The 25,947-nt window shown below is 33.5% G+C and overlaps 1 protein-coding gene across 2 annotated transcripts in view; it reads right to left on the bottom strand.

Annotated features, from left to right (window-relative positions):
* The window catches only part of Zfyve16 (zinc finger FYVE-type containing 16), a 40,889-nt gene extending 15,176 nt beyond the window's left edge, over window positions 1-25,713 (bottom strand). The window contains exons 1-10 of one of the 2 annotated variants that reach the window (XM_026415256.2): window positions 25,598-25,713; window positions 17,069-17,177; window positions 14,199-16,474; window positions 13,149-13,245; window positions 10,378-10,539; window positions 8,110-8,252; window positions 6,118-6,493; window positions 4,425-4,538; window positions 3,358-3,513; window positions 2,543-2,767 (exon numbers count right to left, since the gene is read on the bottom strand). In XM_026415256.2, the coding sequence (XP_026271041.1) occupies window positions 2,543-2,767; window positions 3,358-3,513; window positions 4,425-4,538; window positions 6,118-6,493; window positions 8,110-8,252; window positions 10,378-10,539; window positions 13,149-13,245; window positions 14,199-16,474; window positions 17,069-17,138 (3,619 nt within the window). In that variant the 5' untranslated portion in view covers window positions 17,139-17,177; window positions 25,598-25,713. The remainder of the gene's footprint in view (window positions 1-2,542; window positions 2,768-3,357; window positions 3,514-4,424; window positions 4,539-6,117; window positions 6,494-8,109; window positions 8,253-10,377; window positions 10,540-13,148; window positions 13,246-14,198; window positions 16,475-17,068; window positions 17,178-25,597) is intronic. The other variant, XM_026415257.2, reaches the window with a different exon arrangement.
* Between the last annotated feature and the right edge of the window lie 234 nt (window positions 25,714-25,947).

The following is a 25,947-nucleotide window of genomic DNA, read 5'->3' as shown; positions in this document are numbered from 1 at the left end:
AACAGAAGCATAAAGAATCGTAGAAACCAAGGTAGAAAAGGGAATCAGACACGGGGCCTGTCACCTAACTACCTTTTTCTTTCTTTAGGGTACTATAGATAGTGAACAGCAAAATAGAAAACAAAACAAAACAAAACAAAAACAACTAGTTGGCAATGCAGCAAATACCCTGAAGCAAACAAAAGGTCAAAAAGGAAGGCAAGATTATTTCTACAGTGATAAAAAGCAGACATATTTTTAACTCTCAGTTCGAAGCTTAGGTCATACAGAAACTAACTTCTCTAATATCTCTTATACAAACATAAGTCCTTAAACTTCTAAGAAAAGATCACATACCTGACATTATCTATTTTAAAGACTTAAGTAAGAACAATCACATCTTTGCTAGTACAAACATATTTTCTAACTTTAAAAAAGGAAAATGATATTAAAATGACAACAGAAAAATGCCAATTTTTTACCTCATGATTTTATGAATTGGAAACTGTGAAGAGGTAATTTTATTTAGAACACTACTCTCAACAGGGCTTAGAATGACATTGTGAATGTCACAAAAGGACTTCATGAATCTAATCTTCATGAATCTAATATTTAATGAAATTCCAAATAAGTTTGGTCAACATCAATGTGCAGATAATCCCCATCTCAAAATTACTAATTCAGGCCAGTTATTTTAGCTCAGGGACTTTAATTTTTGTAATTAGCTATTCCACATGTATATTACCTCCATAACAAAATCCACATTCATGTCTAAAGAGGCATAAGCACCATTAATTTCAAAGTGCCAGTTTATCTAAAATCTAGCAAAACATAAAGAATACAGAAAATAGCTGAGTCTAGTTAAGTCCCATTGTAATTGATAATTTTCCTTTATCGCCTCTAAACAGCTATTAGAGATTTACAGTTCCAACTCCTCTCATCTTTTGAGAAGTCCCTCATATTGTTCCATGATTTTCTAACCTTCTCTGTGTGAAAACCACTGGCTAAAATACTATTCATACTTACAGATTAAATGTCCTATAATGATTTAAAATGAGCTAGTATAGTGCCTTAATCTTCCATTAAAAACAGCATTCAAACATTATGATCAGAAACAAAATATTTGGCTGCATGGAAGAAATACTTGGCTCAGAATGAAATGTCTTAAGCTCTTTAGTTTACACAGAATTAAACTTCAAAGTTAGGGTCTGCAGTTGTAGCTCAGTGGTTCAATCCTCAGCACCACATAAAAATATATAAAATAAAGGTATAAAAAATACAAAAACATTTTTAAAAACCTAGAAGTTAAATTATTTTTATGCAAGTTGGTGGAATTATATACTTAAATCCTAAAAGGTAAGGAAACCCTATCTCCAAAATCACAGTTTAATAAAATCTGCCAAATAGAGGAATTTAAATAAATTATCTTTTTTACTTAAATTGCTCATTCTGAAATAGTGATCACTTTTTAAATCTTCCCTATATTTTTCTTCCAAGAAAATGCCTATTAAATTATATTAGAATCAAATACCTAAAATTCTACACTTCCAACAAATATATTATCTCTTGAAAAAAAATCAGGGATGAAGATATGAGAATTCAAAAAAGTTTAACACTACAAATGATTCTGAAATCACAGAAATAATATGTACAACACTTTGACCATCACAATAGCTTTAGAAGTCTTCAGTTGTATCAAAAGCAGATATGTAAATACACAAACATATAGACACACACACACACACACACATATACACATATACAAACAATATAAGCTCCTCTTTTGGGTAATAAATGAAATATCAGAAATATAAAAATAAGCATAAAAAATCAAAACATACAAAAAGGGCAACCACTATTTTTAAGTATCAATAAGCAAGTGAATACAATAACAATGATAATCTAAAAATCCTTTGGCTTTATGATATAGACAGATTAAATGAGGTAATAATTCAACTTCTTAATAGGGAAGCAACAAAAACTTTTTTGACAATACATGGTTTTGTTTTGTTTTGTTTTTGGGGAGAGGCCTACAGGGGATTGAACTCAAGGGCACTCACCCAATGAGCCACATCTCCAGCCCTCTTTTGTATTTTATTTAGAGACAGGGTCTTGCTAAGTTGCTTAGGGCCTCGCTGAGTTGCTTAGTGCCTCCCTGTTGCTGAGGCTGGCTTTGAACTTGCGATCCTCCTGCCTCAGCCTCCCAAGTCACTGGGATTACAGGCATGACCACTGTGCCCAGCAGAAAATATACAGTTTTAAGAAAACTGAGAAGTAATTTTGACAAGATTTTTTATATTTTGCTTTGAAAAATTTTTTAAAAAGTACATGGCTATTATTTTTGGAGCATCTAGAAATTTCATGACATACAATGTTGTCCAGATTAACTTGATAGCTTCTAAAGCTTCTAGAAGAGAATTATTTTTGAAATTTAAAAGTACACCAAATTGAAAGTAGTTCTGTTATAAAATCAAAATTTTATTTTGATGATGTCCCTGAAATTTTTACTGTACATTCTATGTATTTGAAAATATGTAATCTAACTTATTATTCTAAAACTTACCTTTATATTCTGCACCCAATCTCAACATTAAACGCATAGGAAAAACCTTTGCCCAAGGAATCTCTAACTTCTGGATAAGAATTCCAAAGAGAAAAGGATTACTTGGCAATGGGAGATCATCAAGTTTCTGAAAAGTAGGTGTAATAAAAAGAAATCCTCCATGATCCTTGCTATTCAGAAAACTCTCAGTAAAGGTAATGTTGTCCAAGTTTTCTATGTATTTTCCTGGAAATAAAATTATTAATAAAAGGATTTTAAGTTGTTTTATTATTATTTAGGGGACATATTCTGAGTTTGAATGTCATAATATAAACAAACAAAAGGCAATATAGAATTTTTGTCTGTTTGTTTCTACTCTTAAAGAAGCATCTAATAAGCACCTTTTGTGCACAAAGCTAAGATACTCTTGGAGCTTGGGGACCATAAAAAAAAAAAAATGTGAAAATGTTTCAACCGTACATGCCTTTAAATTTTTATCCTTATTGCATATATGATGTAGATAAATTAAGAGGGGTTAAATTATCATGCCTCATCCAACCTTGTAAACACAATATGGAAAGTATATAGATAGATTTTTAAAATCAAGGAGGCAAATATATTTCATTTCTTAAATTTGAAAAAAATCTGTGTATACACAATAATCCCATAAAATGCTAAATTTAAGAAGACTAAAAATGATAATTAAGCTCTTTTAAGAAATTAGCAACCTCTTCAGAAAATAAATCTATAGTACAGTTAGCATAACCAAAAGCATAAATGCCTTTAACTAATTTATCCATCCCCTACTCTGAATAGTTCAAAATAAAATGCTATACCTTTTAAAGCATCCTTATATATGGTGATGAATAGTCTGAAGATGTCCTTAGGAATTTTATCTTCATTTGGCGTACATAACAATAGAATAATAATTTCTGCCTGTCCCAAGCCATGCAATCCATTGGTTGAAAAGTACCAGTATTTGTCTGAGGAGTCTTGAGTGATAAAAGCATACAACTATGAATGTTAACTTCTACTAATCTAACAAACTAAAAATTATTTTTGCATGAAGCACACCCTTTCAAATTCCTTATTTTCCCCAAATTCTCCTCATAAAAACTTTAAACTGAATTGTGTAAGATTCATGTAAGGAAAGAAAAAGGATTATCTTATGAAGTCAAGTAATAACTCTAAAATAAAAGGTACACAAATATGCAAAAATGCAGTGGTTAAAAACTACATTAATTTCAAAGAGTATGAAAGCTGATAAATAAACTGAGTGTAAGAATAACTTAACACTGAGGATTATTATTTTTTTTTAAAGAGAGAGTGAGAGAGGAGAGAGAGAGAGAGAGAGAATTTTAATATTTATTTTTTAGTTTTCGGCGGACACAACATCTCTGTTTGTATGTGGTGCTGAGGATCGAACCCGGGCGGCACGCATGCCAGGCAATTGCGCTACTGCTTGAGCCACATCCCCAGCCCCACTGAGGATTATTTACTTCCTTACTTTTAATTAGGTTACATGATACTTGCTTTAAAACCATCTTTATTTCTACTAAATCATGATTCCTGCTTATCTCATTCACAAAATTTCAATTTATCTAAATTATCAAAAATTTCAATTTATTATACAATTTATTATCAATTGTATAATAAGCATCAAAATACACCTCACCTATAAACGCATGATCTTAACCTAGGACAGACTGAGGAAGGCTAGTAAAAATCTGGAAGTTTATATATCAAGCTTCACTGAATATAAATTTATTTATAGTCAGATTTGGCTGAAAAGCCAACATTCAATGTGGCTTATTTTTTACTGTTGCCAGTGAAAATATAACTTGAAGATGTAATTAGAAATCCTGCTTACCAATAAGGCAAAAATTGATTAATCAATACTTACAAAATACTATTTTGACATTCACGAGCAGATTAGCATTTAGGACAAATGTCACAGGATGAAACCCTTCGCCTTCAAGAAGTAAAATGATCTGCTCATGAGATGGGTGTTCTTCTACTACAGGCACAAAATAATAGAAGTAACATTAATCAGGATAAATATCCTGCTAAATATGTTTATACACACACAAAAAAGGAAAAATGTATAAATCCACCAATGGCCTCATCAAATTTATAAACAAATGCCAACATGTCCCAGAAAATCAACATCTTGTAAAACTGTTAAATACTAATTTTTAGTTGTCTATGGAATGAAGAAATTAATACTGAAACATATGTCAATCCTATATATTGTATAGCATATGCACAAATGTTGATGAAACAGCATATTTATAAGATTCCAGCACCTTCAAAGTTTTAAAACAAACACCTGTGATAGTACTTTCTCGTTTGTCAATCACTTCAATTCTAATTTCCAAAATTTACAAGTCTGTGAAAGTAGTTTAGACCCAGGTTAAATATGCTATTCACTGTCATATGCCTGTAGCAGTGATAGGTAACAAAACTTGACAATCAACAGGAAAACATGCATGATATGCACAAAACAGAGCTTCAGGGATTTTTGTCACTACTGCTAAATTCATGAAATCGTTCCTACAGACAGAACAGAGATCCTAAGCTTCATTCTCCTACATTATCATGCAGAGAACCACCATCTCACATTTCAGGATGAAAAAAAAAAACAGCTTTGGTGACAGTGTCTATTCTAGGGAACCACTCCAAATGGGAGTTAGCCATAGAATATCCAGCTTGAAAAGGACCTTAAAGAGCCTCTTTTCTTTTACAAAGAAAACTGAGGCCCAAGGAGATGAAATAACATGCTTCAAATCATTCATGTTACAAGTAACAAATGAGAAACTAAAATTCCCAGTTTTGTTGTCCAATATAATACTCTATTTTTTTTTTTTTGAGATACAATGCTTCTTTTTTTTTAATATTTTTTTAGTTCTCAATTGACCTTTATTATTTAATTTATTTATATGTGGTGCTGAGAATCAAACCCAGTGACTCACACATGCTAGGCAAGCATGTGACCACTGAGTCAAAACCCCGTCCCCTACAATGCTTCTTTAAAAAGAAAAAAAGAGCAGGACACCCTGATGCATACCCTATAATCCCAGCCACTTGGGAGGCTGCAGACATGGATCACAAGGTTCAAGGCTAGCCTCAGTAATTTTGTGAGGCCCTAAGCAACTTAGTGAGACAGTGTCTCAAAATAAAAAAATAAAAAGGGCCGGGGATCTGACCTAGTGGTAAAATGCCACTGGGTATAATCCCTAGTACTAAAAATAAATAAATAAATAAATAAATAAATAAATAAATAAATAAATAAATAAATTTAAAAAGAATATAAATTTAAAACCTTAATACAATGAAAACATTGCTAAAAGTCTGAATTTCCTTATTGTATTGGATTTTAACTCATTTTAGAGAACTTGATATGATAAATGAATCATAAAAATTCAAATTCTCTAGAATTCTTTACATAAGGCTTGTTGAAAACTAAAGATAACAGCCTACTACACATTTTAATAAAATTAAGTTTTTAAAAAGGCATTTCATACATTGTAGACAAAATTTATCAGTACATTCTTTTTAAAAAAGTATTTTAAAATTTTAAGTAACTGCTATCCTACCTGATCCCTTTTCTCCAGATGTAACCAGAAGTGGAGGCAAACTGTCCTCATCATTAGGTAAAAGACTAATTTTATTGCAAACATACTTCTCAATATCACACAATAATCTATAATCTGAAATACTAGTGACAGGTAAATTGCTATTAACCATGACACTAGGAAGAGCAGATGGTTCCTCAATTTCTGCAAAAACATCATCAGCTAGTGCAAAAGAACCAGAAGTAGGTATCCCCTCAGTTCCTGTGTTTATAGGCTGTTTTTCCACAGACGGAACATGAAAAATAGGAGTCCAAATTTCTTTTCTTGTAATATCTCCTATCTCACTGTTTGTTTTTTCCACTGTAGAAGAATGGGTATGATCCACTGGGTTTACATTCTGTAAAATATGGGATAAAAATTCAATCAGTTCTTATTCTCTGTTCAACTGTGAAATTCTGATCTTTACAGTCAAACATATAGTTTTAGTAAGAATGAGCACATTCATATTCTTCTGAAGTAAATTTCTCAAGAAATAGTACCACTTTACTTCTTTAAGTTCAGGAGCATAAGATGTTAAGGAACATAAGGACTTAGACTCACAGCATGTTTAGGTAGATATAAGTAACTTATTGACTGGAAAAATGAGAAGAGAGGTTGAGGATCCTGCACCATATCACATGTAATCAACCAACTTGGTTCAAATCAAAGCTCTCTCATTCTTATGACAATCAACAAAGGCTGGGAAGGTAGGGGAGAAGGAAAATCAAGAATCAATATTAAATAAGAATGATTCATGAACTCAAGTGATATGTTCTAGCCATGGAAGACTTCCATTTTGTTGAAAGACTGATAGAGAATAGGTCCTAGATAAGGAACATATTTTTGGTTATCATGCCCATTTGTAAAACCTAGCAAAAGAACTCTTACTAACAAGAGGCATATATTGTCTATCTACTATTTAAACAAAGCACATGTGTGTAAATACAAGCATAAATATCACCATCAGACTTTCCTGAATGTGTATAAACCATTAAATCAATATTAGTCTAAACAAAATTGCTAAATCTTAAGTTACATTTACCTATACCAATGGTTCTCAAAATGTGGTCCAGAGATTCTATAGGTCCCCAAGATCTTTCAGGAAGTCGATGAGGACCTAAGATTTTCTTCATATGAAAACAACACAGCACAATACACTGAATGCAGGTATGAGAATCTGTCTTCTATTAAGTCAGATATTAAAGAAATTTGCAAAAATGTAAAACAATGACACTCTTCTTTCTAAACTGCTTTGGTTTTGAAAGTAAGGTTTTTCATAAAAATAGTATTTCTACTAATGTAATAGGCTTATTATTTTGTAATTAATAAATATCCTTAAATTTTTTCAATTTAATTTAAAATACAGTAATTACCAATAGGTATAAACCACATATCTTAGGGATTCTCAATAACTTTTAAAAGACTACAAAGGGGTCCTAAGTCTAAAATGTTTGAGAACCATTGCCTTAGGCTAACATGAAAAGGGTAAAATCTAAAGCACATTCACTGTTACCTATACAGGCATACCTCAGAGATACTGTAGGTTCAGTTCCAGACCATTGCAATACAAAATGAGTCACATGAATTTTTTGTTTCTCAGTGCATATAAAAGTTATGTTTACACTATCCTGTAGTTTATTAAGTGTGTAATAGTATTATATCTTAAAAAAACCACAATGTACGTATCTTAATTAAAAAATATTTTATTACTCAAAAACGCTAATGATCATCTGAACTGTTGGAAAAATGGCATTGACAAACTTGTTCCACATGGGGTTGCGGTAAACTTCAAATTGTAAATAACGTAACATCTGTGAAGTGTAATGAAGAAACTGCAATAAAATGAGGTATGCCTGTACATTGCTTATTTTAGGAAACTCAAAGCATTGAAAAGATAAGTACTGTAAAAATCACATGAGGAACTATCCAAAAAATAGAATTTTATTTAACGAATAAGTTATTTAGACACCTTACCACAGGCACATCAGGTAAGAGAGGACTAAAGTCTTCAGAGTATCTTTTACTTCCAGATGATAATTTTGTTGTATCTGCAACTTCACCGTTAGGCAATATGCCATCTGCAAACCATACTCTTTTCTGTTCTTTGGTACATAGTCCTAGAATCAGTTGGGAAAACAAATCATTTTAGTCTGGCAATGTTGCAGGGATGTAATACCAAATGGTCAGGAAATGTTTTCAAAAGCTTTTTGCTGTCCATTGGCCAGCTCTGTATTCTCAGGGCTACAAAGGCCTCAATAAATGTTTTTTTGTGTGTGTGTGATTCATCTATCCTAAGCAGAATCCTTTTCTACCTAATTCATACAAAAGGAGCATATTAGACTAGATGTGACCCTAGGAATCACATACACTGAAAATAAGTATATGGAGAGATTACACATTAAAAACACTAGGGGAAGATTTAAAGCATATATTATGGAGTTTGAGTTTGTGAGCATGGAATGGGAACTGAATAAAACTTACCGATTAAGGCACAGGAATGAAAAGTGTAGATCAGAGCATGGCAGATAAGCAAAGGAAAACATATAAAGAACAGAAAGAAATAAATTGGCTAAAAAAGGAAACAAGATCACTTAGGCATACCAGAAAGTCATTTTTTACTTTCATTTCATGAGAGAAGCGTAACATTTTTTGTTTTTATGATACGGATACAAAACTTTATTAATTTTTATTACCAATTCCTCTCAAATTTGGAGGCAAATGACTAGAAATCAGCATAAATATTTGTTCTCTTTTATTATAAAGTAGCCACAGAGGAAGGTTATGAAAATTGATGCCAAAAGATTTTTAAAAAAATATTTTTGTAGTTGTAGATAAATAGAATGCCTTTGTTTATTTTTATGTGGTGCTAAGGATTGCACCCAGTGCCTCACACATGGTAGGCAAGCGCTCTGCCACTGAGCTAAAGCCCAGCCAATGCCAAAAGATTTTAAACAATATCAAAATACAAAAGTTTACTTTTGTCTACAAAATACAATGTTTACTTTCCAAAACTGAAAACAATTGAATCACATATTTTTGCACTATCAATGGACATACTGAACAATGTATTTTTCTTGCATTTGCAATAGTTTTATAATTTAACAATTCTGATTGTCAATATAAAAATAGGTAAATGTTTTAGACAGATACATTCATCTTTAGAGCTATAATACATAATCATATATTTTGAATCTCCTTATTTTGTTTATAATTATAAATACAAAATAGCTACTGAGTGATAAACTAAAATCCAAAATAATTGTCAGAAGTATCCAAATTTACATTTATCTAACATTTACAGTTATTTTCTAGCATAGTACAGTCTTCATTCCCCAGACTAATGTTTAAAAATATACATGGGCTTTACTCAAGATGCTAAATGACAACAGGTTATAAGAAACAAAACCTCAAACGTTTAAAAATATATTGGTAAAAAATTTTATTATTGTGGTAATTTATAAAATTTAAAACATTTTTAAAGAAAAAAGCTCAGTGACAGAGTAATTGCCTAGTGTGTGTGAGGCACAGGGTTCAATCCTTAGCACTACATAAAAAATAAATAATAATTATTAAAAAATAGGAAAAAAAAACGATATGTGAGTTTTTGACCAATTGTCTCTAAAACCCAACCCCACCATTCCACAGTGTACTTGTAGATGCTAGGCTGAAAATACGGAAAGTACAATTCCCAATTTCCTTTGCTAGCTAATTGGCTATGGTCAAGTTCTGCCAAAGGTAGGCAGCAGTGGGAAACCAGAGGTGGAAGAGAAGAAATCCTTTCTATTCTACTTCCTGCCAGGATCCTTGCAGCAGCAGCAGAACTATCACTACCACTGGATATTGCTGCATGTCCCATAACTTTCAGAATTTCTAACATTAACCCTGGAACTCCCCTTCAGTCATCTGGAAGTCCCTTAATGGTTCCAGCATTTGCCACATGGTTTCTCCCCAGAAGTAACAGCCTCAGTGATGTGATGCTCCAACCCCTGACACCAAGTTCTAAACGCCAAGCTCCTCCTGATGCCCTTGCTCCAAGTTTTAATATTATTCCTCTGGCCCCTTTTGCCCCCTCCAACCCCACTGGTGGTAGCTGCTTGCAATTACTAGTTTCTCAGATGCTTGACCATGCCAACATACATGTATAACCAATTCCTATATTAAATTCCTCCTCCTGATATTTAGTCTGGTTTCTATTTTAATAATTTTTCTTTAGTCTAAGAAATAGCATTTTATTCCTGTTACCTTCAATACTTGGTTGTTTAAGTGCTGAGATTGGCAAAGTTGTAGGTGAAGGTATGCTAGATGTTTGGGTCTCCTGAAGAGGCTGGATGGTAGCACATTCATCAGAATGATTAGATTTAAGATTAGAAGCAGTTGGACTCATCATCCTTTCAAATGCCTGAGCTACAAAGAGGAAAGAATAGTATTAAAATCTCAGATGTCTTTAAAGTTCAAAGTAAATTATAATAATAAATATTCAATTTTTTTAAGTTGAAAGGAGAAAGAAATAAATGGCTTATCAAGAAAAAGAAGTGGCACTTGGCAGAAATACTATCTGAGTAACTAGCAAAAGCTCCTTACTTTAGTTGGCAACACTCCACTTTGATAAGGTACCAGTGAATTATTTGATATTTTATTTTATTTGGTATATTTTAATATCTACTACGAAAATACTCCTTTTTAAATACGAGTATCTCTCTACTTTTGCCCTTGAACTCCGTGGGTCTATTTCCAATATAGTTAAGAGTCACTCTCTTAACACATAAATCACTAACTCATCACTGCTTGGTTTAAAATTTTTTAATGGCTTCCAAATTGCAGTGAAAATTTAAGTTCCTAAAATGGCTCACAAAATCCTAAATGATCTGCATCCCTACCTATTCTACCTTCCCAGTTAGCTATCTTTCCTAGTTAGACTTCATCTCTCACCACAATCTCACTTGTTCAACAAGTTAAGCAAATATTCCCTCTGTCTAGAATGCTCTCCCCAAAGGTACTTACACAGTTTTAGTCTTTCACTTCCTTCAAGTCTCTATTTACATGTCATATTATCATAAAGCCTCACTCTGACCATCTTATAAAAATACTACCTCTTGGCACCAATTTATCCCTATTCCACTTTAAATTTCATTTTAAGGTATTATCACCATCTGATATCCTCTTCGTTTACTATCCATATGTACCCACATTCAATATTGTTGAATGATTTTTTTCAATCAAAAAACACAAAGCAGCACTAGTTCAACATTTCTCCAAACCTATCTGCTATAAATGCTGCCACCGTTAAAATAATCTTCTACAAGTGCCACCAAACGTTAGCACTCTTAGAAAATGGCTCTGTTAACCAAGTGAAATTCACATATCGTATACTCTGGGTTTCAAAGTAATTTCCAATTTGCCCCAATCTACCTGATAGCTTTCACACGCACATGTCCTCAAAACTCATGGAATCTCAACACAACTTTTTTATTATCCACAACCTCGATTTAATCTTTTTCCTTCACTGAATGTGTCTCACAACCCTTCTTTCCCTTTTTATTAGATAACATTATTTACTTCTATCATTTTCAACCCTATGGTAAGTTAACTTTTTAATTCATGCTTTCTTGTAGTATGTAAATTAATGATAGTAGCCCTCTAAATTAAACTATATGCTTATATACTATAAGATATCAAAATACACAAAACTAAATAAACTAATTTCATAATACATTTTTTGATAAATCAGAGTTTGATCTCAGTATCTTACTGAATATCTTACATGATTATATGTTCTCCCCTTTTGAACCTTACAGTCAGAATATGTTTTAATTCCTACCTAAAAATCGAACTTGTCAACTCAAACAATACATCAAAAGATCACAGCTGTTTTACTATGTTTTTTTAAGTAGGGGGAGATAATTATGTGGCATCTTGCTCTAAAATTTCTGAATTCTGGCAGATGGCTTTGGTTAACAACACGAGCAGTAGTCTTCTAGACTACTGAAACAGTACAAGAAAAAACAACTGTAAGCACTAAGCCTAACCTCTTCATAAACAATGGTGGTAACATGAAAATATAAAATGATTCATACGCTACTATCTTCCAGAGCACAGGTCAACAGCAGGTAGTAGAGCAGCTTACCTCAGGCTAACAGACTCACATCAGAGCTTTTTGGAGAATTGCTGAAAAAATTTATCTTCATTCAAAAGAGAAAAACAAATTATTATCAGGTATTTATTCTCCTGGCTAATAGGAAGCAGTGCCTGAGCTAGTGCACAGGTCTGGTCAAAAAAGGCCCAAGTAATATTTGCTGAGAATTAAACTGTCAACATATTTTTGAAAATGCAAAAAGTACTCAAAAGAACAAACATGTACTGGGGGGAAAACACAACATAACACACACGTACACAAAACCTGTGAGAACTCAAAGAAGACCATCAAGACTATTGCTGAAAATGGAAGCTAACTAGAGAGCCAGAGAAACAATGGAAAGTGCACACACATAACATTCTAAAATGGAAGGGAAAAAAAATATATGAGACAAAATGTGTAAACAGCCTGGCACTCCTATGAGTTGATGAAATCATAATATTAGTACCTTATCTTTTCTTATTTTAGGTTATTTTCTAAAGGGGGGAAACTTTTATCTTGCCTTATGCCATTAATAAATAATATTGAATACTATTTATTGGTAGATATCTTATAAATGTTTAGATTAAGATGATGAAGATGATGATGATGACAAAAACAAATAGGCAGATGAAATGCAGCATTTAGGGACTTGGTACCTGTTAAAAGTTAATGAACTGCCATTCCAGAAACTGAATGCTTCCTTTCCAGACTGGTAGTATTAATTGTGAGAGTGGAACAAAAAGAAGAGAAACCAAGCCTTGGGATGTCCCACCTAAGCCAGATAATTCAACACTAGGTCCTTGCCTTAAGAAAATAAAGAAGTTTATCTTTGTCACAATCCAATTGTTTTTAAGATATATTCAATTACTGGAGGAAAACATGTCAGGTTAATACTCACCTTTATTAATAGTCTCATAGCAGATTACACACACTCTTGCTTCCTTTTCTAGATATTGCAATTTACACTTCCTATTACAACAGACACCACAAAATACCTAGGAAGAATAAAACACCATATTTGTTTTTGTTTCAAGAATATATTATATCTACTAGGGACAGGGACAAGGGAGGCCCAAAATCTAACTAACCAATATCCATTTTTCCTATTTGATAATTCATTTTTCTAATCATCATAATTCTAAATAGAATTTGTTACCTTAAATGAAACTTCTGATTTATAACCATATTTCTGATGAGGAAAATGCCTTTAAATCAACTGTTAATTGGAAAGGGAACAAAAACTTCTTCAATGAATAAGTTTATCATTTGAAAAGCTTTTTGTAGTTCTTTGTTTAAAATTTTTACAAGTAGAACATTATTTTGCTAAAAATGAATAGGGTGATCTGAGACCAACACAATATAGGAAAATGTCAAAAAAAATGCTGTATTACTTCTAAGACAAGTTTGTAGACAATCTCTTTATCCTCTGTTGTAAAACAGAACACAAATGAAGTCAGTTTCAGTATTCTGAACCTTGGGTAAGCCAATTTGCCTCTCAGTGATTCCCTGGGCATCAGTCACAACACTAGCTACAAAGTGGTCTTGAAATTTAGTATTTAAGGACACAGGTGGATCTAACTGAATTTGGAACATATGATATGTCAATATGAGAAGGGTAAGGACAGTATTCTTAAGTTTCACTAAACTTAGTAATAGAGTTCCTCATTTCCCAGAATGTAATGAATGCCCATGACAATGTACCATTTGTTCAACTATCAAGCAATCTATAAAATGGCAGGTATTTTACATATTTCCATAATTGGGAGGTGAAAAACACTGATTTTAAACTAACTAAAGCATGGAGTCACCAGTTAATTAATCTTTTCTGTCATTACATTTCATTTAAAATGTCCCCAAACAATAAAAGACTTGGACTAGGGATATAGCTCAGTGGCAGAGTGTTTGACTATCATTAATGAGGCCAAAGACAAAGATTTTTATAACTTACTTTCCCACATGCTCTGCAATGATGTCGCCGTTTTGTAAAAGTAAATTTCACTTGACAATTCATACAGTTTGGAGCTTCTGAATCAGGAATCCAAGTGGGTTGTTTCTGGCCCAAAACTAAGCCTTCTTTGCAAGTGTTTTCAGGTAGAGAATCTTCATTTGCAGCTACAAAACTAGATCTACCTTCAAAATTACTTTCTATATCAATATAATTAGAGTTGAAATTAACCTGAGGATCAGTTGTAGAATCTATAGTACAAGTATTTGGAGCAATCGTATTTGCTATGCTAGGTTCACTTTCTGGTATATTTGGAACATCTGGCTTGTTCAGTTCCTTTGAACTCTTTATTCTTGATGGAAGGTTAAGCAATTGCTTAGGTCTAGCTCCCCCAACATGAATAGATTGATTGTTGGTATCAGAGACGGGTAATTCATTCATCACCTCGGTCTTACTGATAGGTAACCCTTGTTCAATTGGAATTATGCCTTTTTCCCCTATAGAAAAGCCACCATTTTCTCTTGTATTTTGTTTATCAACTGCTTCACATATCAAGTTAATGCCATCACTTTTCCCAGTAGCTCCTGCTTCGGCATTGAAATATATGTCACTGGCATTTCCATCATCTAAGCCTTTTACATCTATCTGATTCATTTGAAATTTTAAATCACTTACATTTTCTTCAAAAGATTTTATGTTAGTGGTCTGAAGATACTGTTCTGTCAGAAAGGCATCAAGTTCAGCATCACTAATTAGTGCACCACTTTTCATGCCTTCATCAATATTAAGGTAATCTAAATCTTGCCCATCCATATCATTGCTTGAAAAAGCAAAACCTTTGCAATGATCAGGAGACTCTAGGGCATGAGCACCAGAGAGCTCCATTTGAGATTCAGCAGCTATGGAAGAATTGGTGTTTTCAGGGTAATCCAAAGATTCAACTCTGATTACCATCTGCTCAGATTCTACCTTTCCATCCTCCCTCTTTTCATTTACTGGCTGAAGAAGTATAGTTTTACATTTTTCCTTTTTCAAAAGATCAGTTACCCTGAATGGTTCCCCATCTAGAACAACACTCTTTTGCGTTTCTTCATGCATAGTCGCTGTATCTTGTATATGGTCTTTAGGTTCATTCCGAGGTAAAGAATCACCATGTGCTTTACTGTCAATTAATGATCCACACAAAGACCCAGACAATGAAAGACAGGATAATGAAGAATGTACACCTTCTCTTGAAACATGTAAAGTTGAAGAGGAATCTTGGATTATATCATTATTATCTGTAAGGTCTAAGTTTTTTGAGTCTATTTTTCTACATTGTTTTATAAACATAGCAGTTTTATCTTCCTGAAAGGAAAAGTCAGGTAATTTGAAATTTTCATCTCTTAAATTTGAGTCATTTAAGCATAAATCTTCATTTTTTAGAAAACTTTTGCAAGGCAAACCACTGGTACTACCTCCTTCTTTTAAACATTCTGTGGCAGTTATGGCTGCCGTATCTATCTCCTCTTTTACTAAATAGTCATCATCTTTTAATAATTCACATGGCAGACTCTTGTGTTGCAGGTTATCTTTGGCATCAAATATTTTGGAACTTTGGTGAGTCAAAGCAGGTGACATGTTAAAATCAACAATTGGTTCTAACTGACTAGAGATCTTTTTATCCTTTAAATTTTCTGTTTTGCTGTATTTACAAGAATCTGAAAGAACTGTATCTACTTTTATACCCAATTCTTTGGTTCCACCAGTTTCTCTATTTTGTAATTCAGAGCTGATATTATTCTGTTCTTCTCTGACAGTATCACTAGCATGGTCTGTTGAGGAAACACACTGAGTATCTGAAACTGAAGATGAATCCAATTCAGTCAAAAAATGTGCACTAGACTTATTATCATCTGGCAATAATTTTTTAATATCTTCTTCACTATTAGTTGCATGAACTAAGTTACCCATATCACTTATTAAGTCACAGACAGGTTTACTACATCGTCTCATGTGTAAAGGCTGGGTTTCATCTGAAGTACTACCGTCCACAGAAGAAAGGAGATCAAGTCCTGTTAAATTTTTTTCATTTTGCATACAAGTTAGTCCCTCAAGAGTTTTTCCATTCAAGGAAAGCTCATTTACTTCATGGCATGTTTCTGACGAGGCACAACTACTAATGCAATGTTGGTCCTTTGGCAGCAGTGAAGTTAGCTGGGAAGAAACCAACTCTGAAGAAACTGAACAATAGTTAGAATCATATGCATTTTTTGCATCTTGAAGATAATCTTCTTCATCTAATAAAAAATAGAAACACAAAGTTATTCAGGAGGCCCTAATCAAATAAATATTATAAAGATTGTTTTTAAAGACTCCTAAATGGAATAAACTTTTTGTTTAGCTTTCAAGAACTTTCTGGTTTTTTTTTCTTTTGAATATAAATGTCATAAGGTGACAGAAATTCCACTTAATAATTCAGCTGCATTATAAAAAACAGACTAAGAAAAAGCTGAAAAACAATTTAACTTCTTTATTCTGCCCTCCAATTTCCTGGTCTTAATTCTGAGGAAAATATCATCTTTCACAGTCATGAATCTCTATTTATATAGCACTTTAAAGCTGCTCTTAGCTTGCTTATATGCTGATTTTTCTTATAGCTAAACTTGTATCTGCAAAGAAACTTCTAGTTTTCTTCCATTCCGACTATTGGCTCCATTCTGTATTAGAATAAACTAATATGTTATAATGAAACAAGTAAACTTCTTTTTATAGAAAAAAACAATGAGACTAAAATTGAAATCAAATTTTGCTTCGAGGACTTTATATCTGAAATGACTGAATTACAGAAATTTAAAAATTCCAATAATGGCAAAAATGGAAAAACAACAAACCTGGGTTCTGTTCAAAATCATCAAGGAGTTTGTCCAAGTCACTGACAGCTGCTTTAAAATAACTGTCCATCTTACCTGTAGACTTATTCAGAATTTAATTCTTGTATATCTAGAAAATAAACAAGTACATTTCATTTAATTTTCTAATATATAAATATTATTCCATCTATTCTATCACATGAAACATGAAATATAAACAAAAATATAATTTCACAATAATCCTTTGAGGAATTTGCCCTTTAGGTGGAAACAATGGTCTCCATATAAAAATGACATGAGCCAGGCCCAATGGCACATGCCTGCAATCCCAGCTGCTCATGAGACTGAGGCAGAAGGATCACAAGTTCCAGGCCAGCCTGAGAAAATTAGTAAGACCCTGTTTCAAAATAAAATTTTAAAAAGGAGTAATAGGTTAGTAATAGTAATGGGTTAGTGCCCTAACAACCCTCCAATGAGTGGGATTGTAGTTCAGTCGATGAGGCCCTGAGTTTAAAACCCAGGACCATCAAAAGAAAAAAAAAATAACATGGATATGAAAATCAACTCATACAATATACAACATAACATACAATGTACAACATAACATTGTACACATAGCTATTATGCATTTTAAAATACTTATCTAAATAATTCACAGGTCAAAGAATTCACAATGAAAACTAATACTTAGAAATACTGCATATCAAATAATATACTACATACAGAGATAAAAAAAAATAGTCCATAGAAAACTAAAAAAGTCAGTTTGTGAAAAGATGAATGAAGTGCATGAACCTCTGATCTAAGTCATAAATTCCACCAAATAAGCCTGAGACACTTTGCAGGAATCTATAAATAACTAATGAGATAATACAAAAGAAAAGAAGTCAAGTCAAAGGGGTTCTCACTGGCTTAAATTGAACATCAAACTGAACAACTTAACATTAAATTAATGAAGACCACAAAGGACTGAAAACAAATCAGACAAAAAAAATAACAATACTAACATAAAAAACACAGCATTCATTGGAGGGCTGTTAGGGTAACCCATTACTATTATTCTACTAACCTATTACCTTGAAAGTTAACAAAGGAAAAGAAGAATTTTTTCTGACCTTTATTTACAAAATATACTTTAGGATAATAAAATACTTTCTGAGGAAAAGTTATTTAGACAAGAATTCCAGTTCAGAGCAGAAGAATATTTAAAAAATTTTTAAATCATCTATTCATGGTCCTTAAGCAATGGCTATCATGAATGTTAAAACCATTAGAGAAAAAGGTTGATGGAGAACTTGAAACTGCTGAGATCATTATGGTTAACATATCTGAATTCAAAGATCAATTTCACCACCAATAAATATGGAAGAACACATGACATAGAATAAATTCCTGTCTAAAGATCTGACACTGAATCTAATCAAACTTTTAGAACTAATTGCATGTTCGCAGGAAATTCAAGCTGAGAAAGAAAAATTAAATGACATAAAAAGAAAGCAATCAGCTTGCTGGGCATGGTGACATACACCTGTAATCCCAGCAAATTGAGAGGCTGAGGTAGGAAGCTGGGGCAGGAGAACTACAAGCTCAAGACCAGTCTCAGCAACTTAGCTAGGTCATATGTAATTTAGCGAGACCCTTTCTCAAATAAAAAATAAAAAGGCTGGGGATGTAGCTCAGTGGTAAAATGCCTGAGTTAAATTCCCAGTACCAAAAAAGAAAAAGAAAGAAAGAAAATCATCTAAATTAATCCAGAAGGTGAAATACTTTATTTTTCATATTTTAAAATACATTTGGGATTTTGTATGTATGTGGTACTGGTAACTGAACCAAGAGGCCTCTACCACTAAGCCATATCCCTATGCCCTTTGATTTACTTTTGAGACAGAATCTAAGTTACTGAGGATTTCCTCAAACTTGCAATCCTTCTGCCTCTCCCTCCTGAGTTGCTGATCATAGGTTTGCACCACTGCACCTGATTAAGGCAGAACACTTTACAGCAAAGTTTTTCAAATTGTCCATGGTGAATGTTGTTGTTGTTTACCTTTCCAAGCTGCTGCAAACTGTTATTACTCTTGTAACACAAGAAAATACAACAAATTTTGAATAATAAATACAAACAAAAGGATATAGTTAATTAAACACATGGGAGGTTGCCTGGAGCGGAGAACAGGAGTGGGAAATGAGAGACAAGAGACAAGAATTGAGAGAGCTTTACAAGAACCAGTTATGATTGAGTCCTGTGAACTAAGGACACTCGTGGTCTAGAAAGAGACTTGAAATGTGGGTTAAAAAGATTAGACAGAGTTTAAGAGAATGAAATGAACTGAAAGAACTTTTTGAAGAAATTACCTGAAATACTTTATAAGAGCTAAGGAAGAGACAAAATGAAAAACAAGTTAAAAGACAAAGATGAACTGGTAAAGATTGAGCTTAGCATACATGAGGCCCTGAGTACAATTCCAGAATTAAAAAAAAAAAAAAAATCGAGAGCATGGAAAAACTAACTTTATTAGAAGACTGTAAGAGAAATTTTTCCAGAATTGATGAAAACTCAACAGAACAACAGATTATTCTGTACATACAGAAGAGTTAACAAAACACAGAGACCAAGCCAATTAAAGGGATTTGGAGGAAGAGAGAATGCAGGAAGCCGAGTAATAATTCAAGGAATTTTCTCAGAGAAGAGAAAATACAATGCAACTATGAAACAAACAGGAAGCCATAAATAAGGAACATTTGGAGAACAAAAAGTGATCAAGGAAATTGACAGCAGAAATCTTAAAATGTAAGAAAGGCTTGCTGGGTGTGCTGGCACAATCTGTAATTCCAGTAACTCAGGAGACTGAGGATTGTATGTTTGAGGTCATCCTCTGCAATTTGTGAGGTCCTATCTCAAAATAACATTAAAAGGGGGTGGGGATCTACCTCAGTGGTAGAAAACTTGCCTAGCATGTGGGAAATTCTAAGTTCAATCCTCAGTACTGGGTGGGGGAAGGAAAGAGAAACTTTTGGGTTTGTAGTGAAAGCAGTGCTTAAAGAGACGTTAATAGCAATAAATGCATACATTTTTAAAATAATTAAAACCTGAAATCAATAATCTAAGCATCCACTCTGGAAACTAGGAAAAAATAAATAAAAGGAGTCAGGTGCAGCAGTACAATCCTATAATCCCAGTGACACTGGAGGTTGGGGCAGGGAATCACAAGTTTGAAGCCTCGGCAACATAGCGAGGGCCTAAGCAGCTCAGTGAGACCTTGTCTCAAAATTAAAAAAAAAAAAAAAAAACCAAAAAAAAACTGGAGATGTAACTAAGTGGTAAAGCATCCCTGGGTTCAATCCCCAGTATTTAAACAAAACAAAACAAAAAACAACAGAAATTTCAGCCAAAAAACCAGCAGAAGAAAAGATAAAAATAAATACAAAAATCAATGAAATTAAAAACAGTATACAGGAAAGCAGTAAGTTAACAGAGAAAACCAATAAAACCAAAACCTTGTTCTCCAAAATGATCAATAAAATTGATAGACTAAGATCAAGAAAGAAGAGAAACAAATTATTAACATCAGAAATAAGAGTGTATTTATCATTACTGAAGCCATAGACATTAAAAGAAAAATAAAGAATTCTATGAACAACTCTATGCTCATAAACTTGATAATTTAAATAAAATGGATCAATTTATCAAAAGCACACTTAAAGGTAACTCCCAAACCCATGTCTATTTTTAAAAATTAATAATTAAAGACCTTCCATAAAATAAATCATCAGGTCCAGATGGATCCATTGGTGAATTTTACTAAACATATAAGGAAAAAAAAAATACTAATTCTCTACTATTTCTTCCAGAAAAAAAGAATCAAAAGGAACACTTCCAAATTCACTCTATAAGACAGCATTACCCTAAAATCAAAACCAAATAATGATGTCACAAGAAAGGAAAGTTATAGACCAATTTTGCTCATTAACATAGATGCACAAATACTCAACAAAATATTAGAAAATTGTATCTAACAATGTATACAAAGAATTACATAACATGACCAAATAGGATTATTCAGTTATACAAGGCTGATCCAACATTTGAAAATTAATCATTGTAACCTACTATATCAGCAAATTATCATATAATCATATCAATTGATGCAAAAAGAAAAAAAAACTTAAAAAAAAACCCCCAAAAACCAGCACCTGTTCATGATAAAAACTCTCAACCAGGCAAGGTACAGTGGCACATGCCTGTAATCCCCAAGCGGCTCAGGAGGCTGAGACAGAGGATGCAGAGTTCAAAGGCAGCTTTAGCAAAAGCGAGGCTAAGTAACTTAGTGAGACCCTGTCTCTAAATAAAATACAAAAAAGGGCTGGGGATATGGCTCAGTAGGCAAGTGCCTCTGAGTTCAATCCCCAGTACCCAAACAACAACAACAACCACAATAAAAACCCTCTCAACCAACTATGGAGTAGAGGAGAACTTCTTCATGTGGATGATCAATATTTACAAGATATCTACAGTTAACTGGATATTTAATTATAAAAACCTGCTTTCCCTCAAAGACTGGGAAAAAGACTTCTCTCACCTCTCTAATTCAACATAATATTAAAAGCCCTAGCTATTGTAATAAGAAATAAAGGCATACTGTTTGGAAAGAAGTAAAACTGAATGTGCATCTCTATATAGTAATGTACAACTAAGAATTATGTTATTTGAAGTGCCTAAAAAGATAATAATCCAACAAGTTGTAAAAGATATGGCAACGCAAATACTGTACATTGAGAACTTTTAACATGAAATCTTATTAAACTATATATATTTCCCAAATATATATTCAATTAATCAAAATGTACTTTTTGAGTCAGTAATCTACCACATATAATAAAAGACACAAAATAAATGAAAGATATGCTTCTTGTTTTAAAGAAGTTTATTTAAATAAAGTGTACACATGATAAACTTGTTGGGGCAATAGTTTTACTCACTGAGCCATTTATATACTCTAAGATTATATAATAACTTATGATTATTCAAAAAATTGGTAACAATGTGAAAAATTAATCAGAAAACGGACCAAAAGTAAGGAAACTCATTAAAAATGGTAAGGCAAGAAACATGAGGACCTGAACTAAGACAGTGCAGTGAGGATGAAAAAGGAAAGAGAAAAGTGTACAGAATGAGAACTTTTGAAGAGTGAAAACAGGGCAGAAGGTTAGGAACGCTGTCAGGTTTCCATTATGTATGACTGCACAGATGGTGGAACCACTGAAGATGACAGGCAATACGAGAGGAACAGGATTAAGGGGAACCATGAGTTCACTTTTAGATTGTTGTCAGAAGTACCTTGAGAACATCCTGGGGGAGATATCCAAAAGGCTTTGAATATAAGGATCTGGAATGCAGGAGAGAAGTCTTAGATAAAAATTTGGAAATTGGCAACACACAGTTGTTAATGGATAAGATCACCAAGGAAGAGAATACAGAAAAGGACAGGAGCTTGACATCAGATAACTAAAGATTGTTCATGTTCCCAAAACCACTCTGGATAGTTTTGCCTAGAGTTATATACACTTCTACAGGAAAAATATCCAATATGTCATTGTTAAACAAAAGAAAATTTATGTATAAATTTTATATATAAAATTATGTATAATATAAACCCATTTTTACAAATAAGCTGTTTTAAAATGGTATTAACAAAAGCACATGGAAAAAATATAGAGGACAAACATCAAACTGTTATTAATACTAAAAATATGGGGATGGGATTATGTGAACCCTTTAAAGCCACATTATATATCTCTATTTTCCTTTTTAAAATAAACATGTACTTTTATAAACAGAGAAAAAAGATAATTTTGTTATTTTCCTTAAAAATTATAGTATGTGTCTTTACAATATAAGAGACAATAAAAATCTGTTAGAAAAACACTTGGACATTGGATTATAAGTGGCAATAACAACCTGTAAGATCATGAAAAAATGTTCAATGAACCATCAAAGTAATGAGAAGTAGAACAAACGTGACTTGTTGCCTACTAAATTGAAATATAAGTTTTTTTCATAATAGAAGTATTCAGTGTTGGTAAGGATATGATTTTTTTTTAAAAGCATATCAGCCACTTCTGACAGAAAGTAAACTGATAGAATCTCTCAGGAAAACAATGTGACAATAAGTATTAATAGCCTCAAAAGTTTTTCTAATGTTTGATCTGGTAATTATTTAGAAATTTTAAAAAGTAATCCTAAACTATTGAAAACATTCAAAGATTATGATCTGTTATTAGTTGAAATAATCTGAATACCAACGTAGGACACAATAGAAAATTATACAGGCACTAGAATCAATCAGACATAACTTTCCTAGGTTCACATATGAACACATGACCAATGTAACTCCACATTATATACAACCACAAAAATGGGATGTTATACTCCATGCATGTATGTCAAAGTGCATTCTATTGTCATATATAATAAAAAATAAAAAATTTAAAAAAGAAAATTATAGAGGCATCAAAAGTAATGTTTATGTGGATTAAAAAAAAAAGAATTCTATGACCAAGCAATTTCTAGAGAAACACCAGCTCTTGTGCACACATCACAAAGAATTTTCAATATTGCAAATACTGAGATTATAATAATTATTTGTATATAACTGAATTGTTATATTCAATTATAACAGTATAAAAGTGAAAACAACCTACTAGTCTGTTAATACAAGAATGGTTAAGTTAGACTTTCTCAAACTATAGACTGAGGACTCCTGAAAGATACCAAAAATCTTTTTAAGGGTCTTTAAGGTTCTTCCTTTCCCAACTACATATCTATCTAGGATAGATTTTCTTCATATGCTTTTACCTAAACAAAATAGCACACCAGACAGAACAGAGAAGCAAACACAAGAATTCAGTGCAGGGCTGGGGCTATAGCTCAGTGGTACAGCACTTGCGTCTATGACTGGTTCAATCCCAATTCCAGCACCACAAGGAAATAAAATTTGTTTTCATATGTTTATAAAGCCAGTGATTTACCTCAATGTAAAATAATTTTCCAGCCCCCCACCTGTAATCTCAGCAACTCAGGAGGTTGAGGCATGAAGATTAACAATTTAGTAAAATCTGACCTCAAAACAAACAAACAAACAGGGCTGGGGATATAACTCAGTGATAGAGCCCCCCAAATTCAATTCATGGAAAAACAATTGATTAATAAATTAATAATAAAACAATTTTATCCTCACTAAATTTTGTTTTTGAAAATAAAATTTTCAACAAAATTATTTAATGAGCTTAAGGTTATTTTTAAATGAATAAAAAATAAATTTTCTGCATTTTAACTTCCAAAATGGTAAATAAACTGCATTAGGAAATAAAAATTCTTTTGGTCCTCAATAATTTTTAAATGTGATTATCCCCAATCAATGTTAAATAAACTGTAGTACTATTATCTAACATTATGATTAGAGATAACAATTACATTAGAATTTAGTTTTATCTGTAATGTAGTTATTTCAAAAGATTTTCTTCTCATGTATTACTTGCATAATCAGAAAGTCAAAGTCATATTTATGGGGCTTTATAAGAACACGAGGAAAGCAAGCAATCCAACTGTATACACATCTCATCATCTTAAATTAAGAAAATGCACAGGAGGGAAAAAGAAAAAAGTCAAGACATTAACAGTGAAGGATTACCTTTATATGGTGGGACTATGATTACTTTTCCTTACTCCTAATAATTTTCAAAATTTTTATCACTATGCAGTTTAATATTCAGACGAGAAAAAATTAGTGAAAAATTATATGTACTTATACTGAATCAAACCATTAATCTTCTGCCAACTCAAGAGGCCAAATGAATAATTTGATCAACAAATTATTTTTAAATAAAAAATGAACTTAATATCAAAATTATGGGCCGATTTTTATACACTCAAACTAACAGGAACATTCTTAATCTGGAATATAATAATTTGCAATTACGGTAGTACAAATAAGTTAACGGGTAAAAGTAAGGACATCTTTTCAAAGGTACCAAAGATAAGGTATTGGGGCAGAACAGCATGGCATCCTTGCGGACTACAAGGAGGAGAAAACGCACCAGTGAGGGAATGGACACTGAGATTCGAGGCGGCTATGACAGATTCGTCTGTCGAGCCCAGTCTTTTCAGGTAGAGTCCACCACTCCTCGGGAGCCACAGTCGCCTCCTTTAGTCACACCCCCTCCCCAAGCGCGACCAGCGGTGCTTCCCCTACGTCTGCCGGGGCCCAGGAGTCCAAATCCTAGTAGCGCTCAGAACCCGGGCGGCCCGAGTGGGTGGGACCCGGCACCCCACAGCCCTGATGGCCCTCCTAGCCCGGTGTGGTCAGGGCTGGGATTCCCCGGCCAGCTCAGAGGGTTCGGCAAGGAACAGGTCGACAGCCGGGACTCGGTTCCTAGAGGAAGGGGAGGGCCGACCCGATGTCCAAGTCGGCGGGTCCAGCGGCCATCCCACCCTCTCCGCGAGGGCAGCGGGGGTGAGGAGAGGCCAAGACGGCCCGTTCTGGGCACTCTTACCTCCCCACCCCCTTTGGAGCTTTCTGGGGACTCGACGCGACGCTGCGCTGAGAAGAGAGACCCGGGCCGAGAGTCCCGGGAGTGCGCGACTCCGGCTCAGAGATTGCCCGTCTTCAGACGAGGGCTGTGCAGAAGGCGCATGCGCAGTGGAGGCTTCCCGCTGCTCACACGCCCCCTCCCTCCGCGTCTGCTGCCTCCCGGCCCCAGGCGCCTGCGCGCTGCCACCGGGTCGGAGCTGGGGGCGTCGGGCTTCTTACCGGAAGTGCCGAAATACGCCTGGGGCGCCTGCTACGCGGGGACATTCGGCCCTTCGTCTGGCGGGACTTGGTTTCCCACTAGACGTCCAGGAT

The sequence above is a fragment of the Urocitellus parryii genome, chromosome 1, assembly GCF_045843805.1.
Source record: "Urocitellus parryii isolate mUroPar1 chromosome 1, mUroPar1.hap1, whole genome shotgun sequence".
Classification (NCBI taxonomy): domain Eukaryota; kingdom Metazoa; phylum Chordata; class Mammalia; order Rodentia; family Sciuridae; genus Urocitellus; species Urocitellus parryii.
The sequence above is the reverse complement of the archived record's forward strand: the minus strand, read 5'-3'. Positions and strand labels throughout refer to the sequence as shown.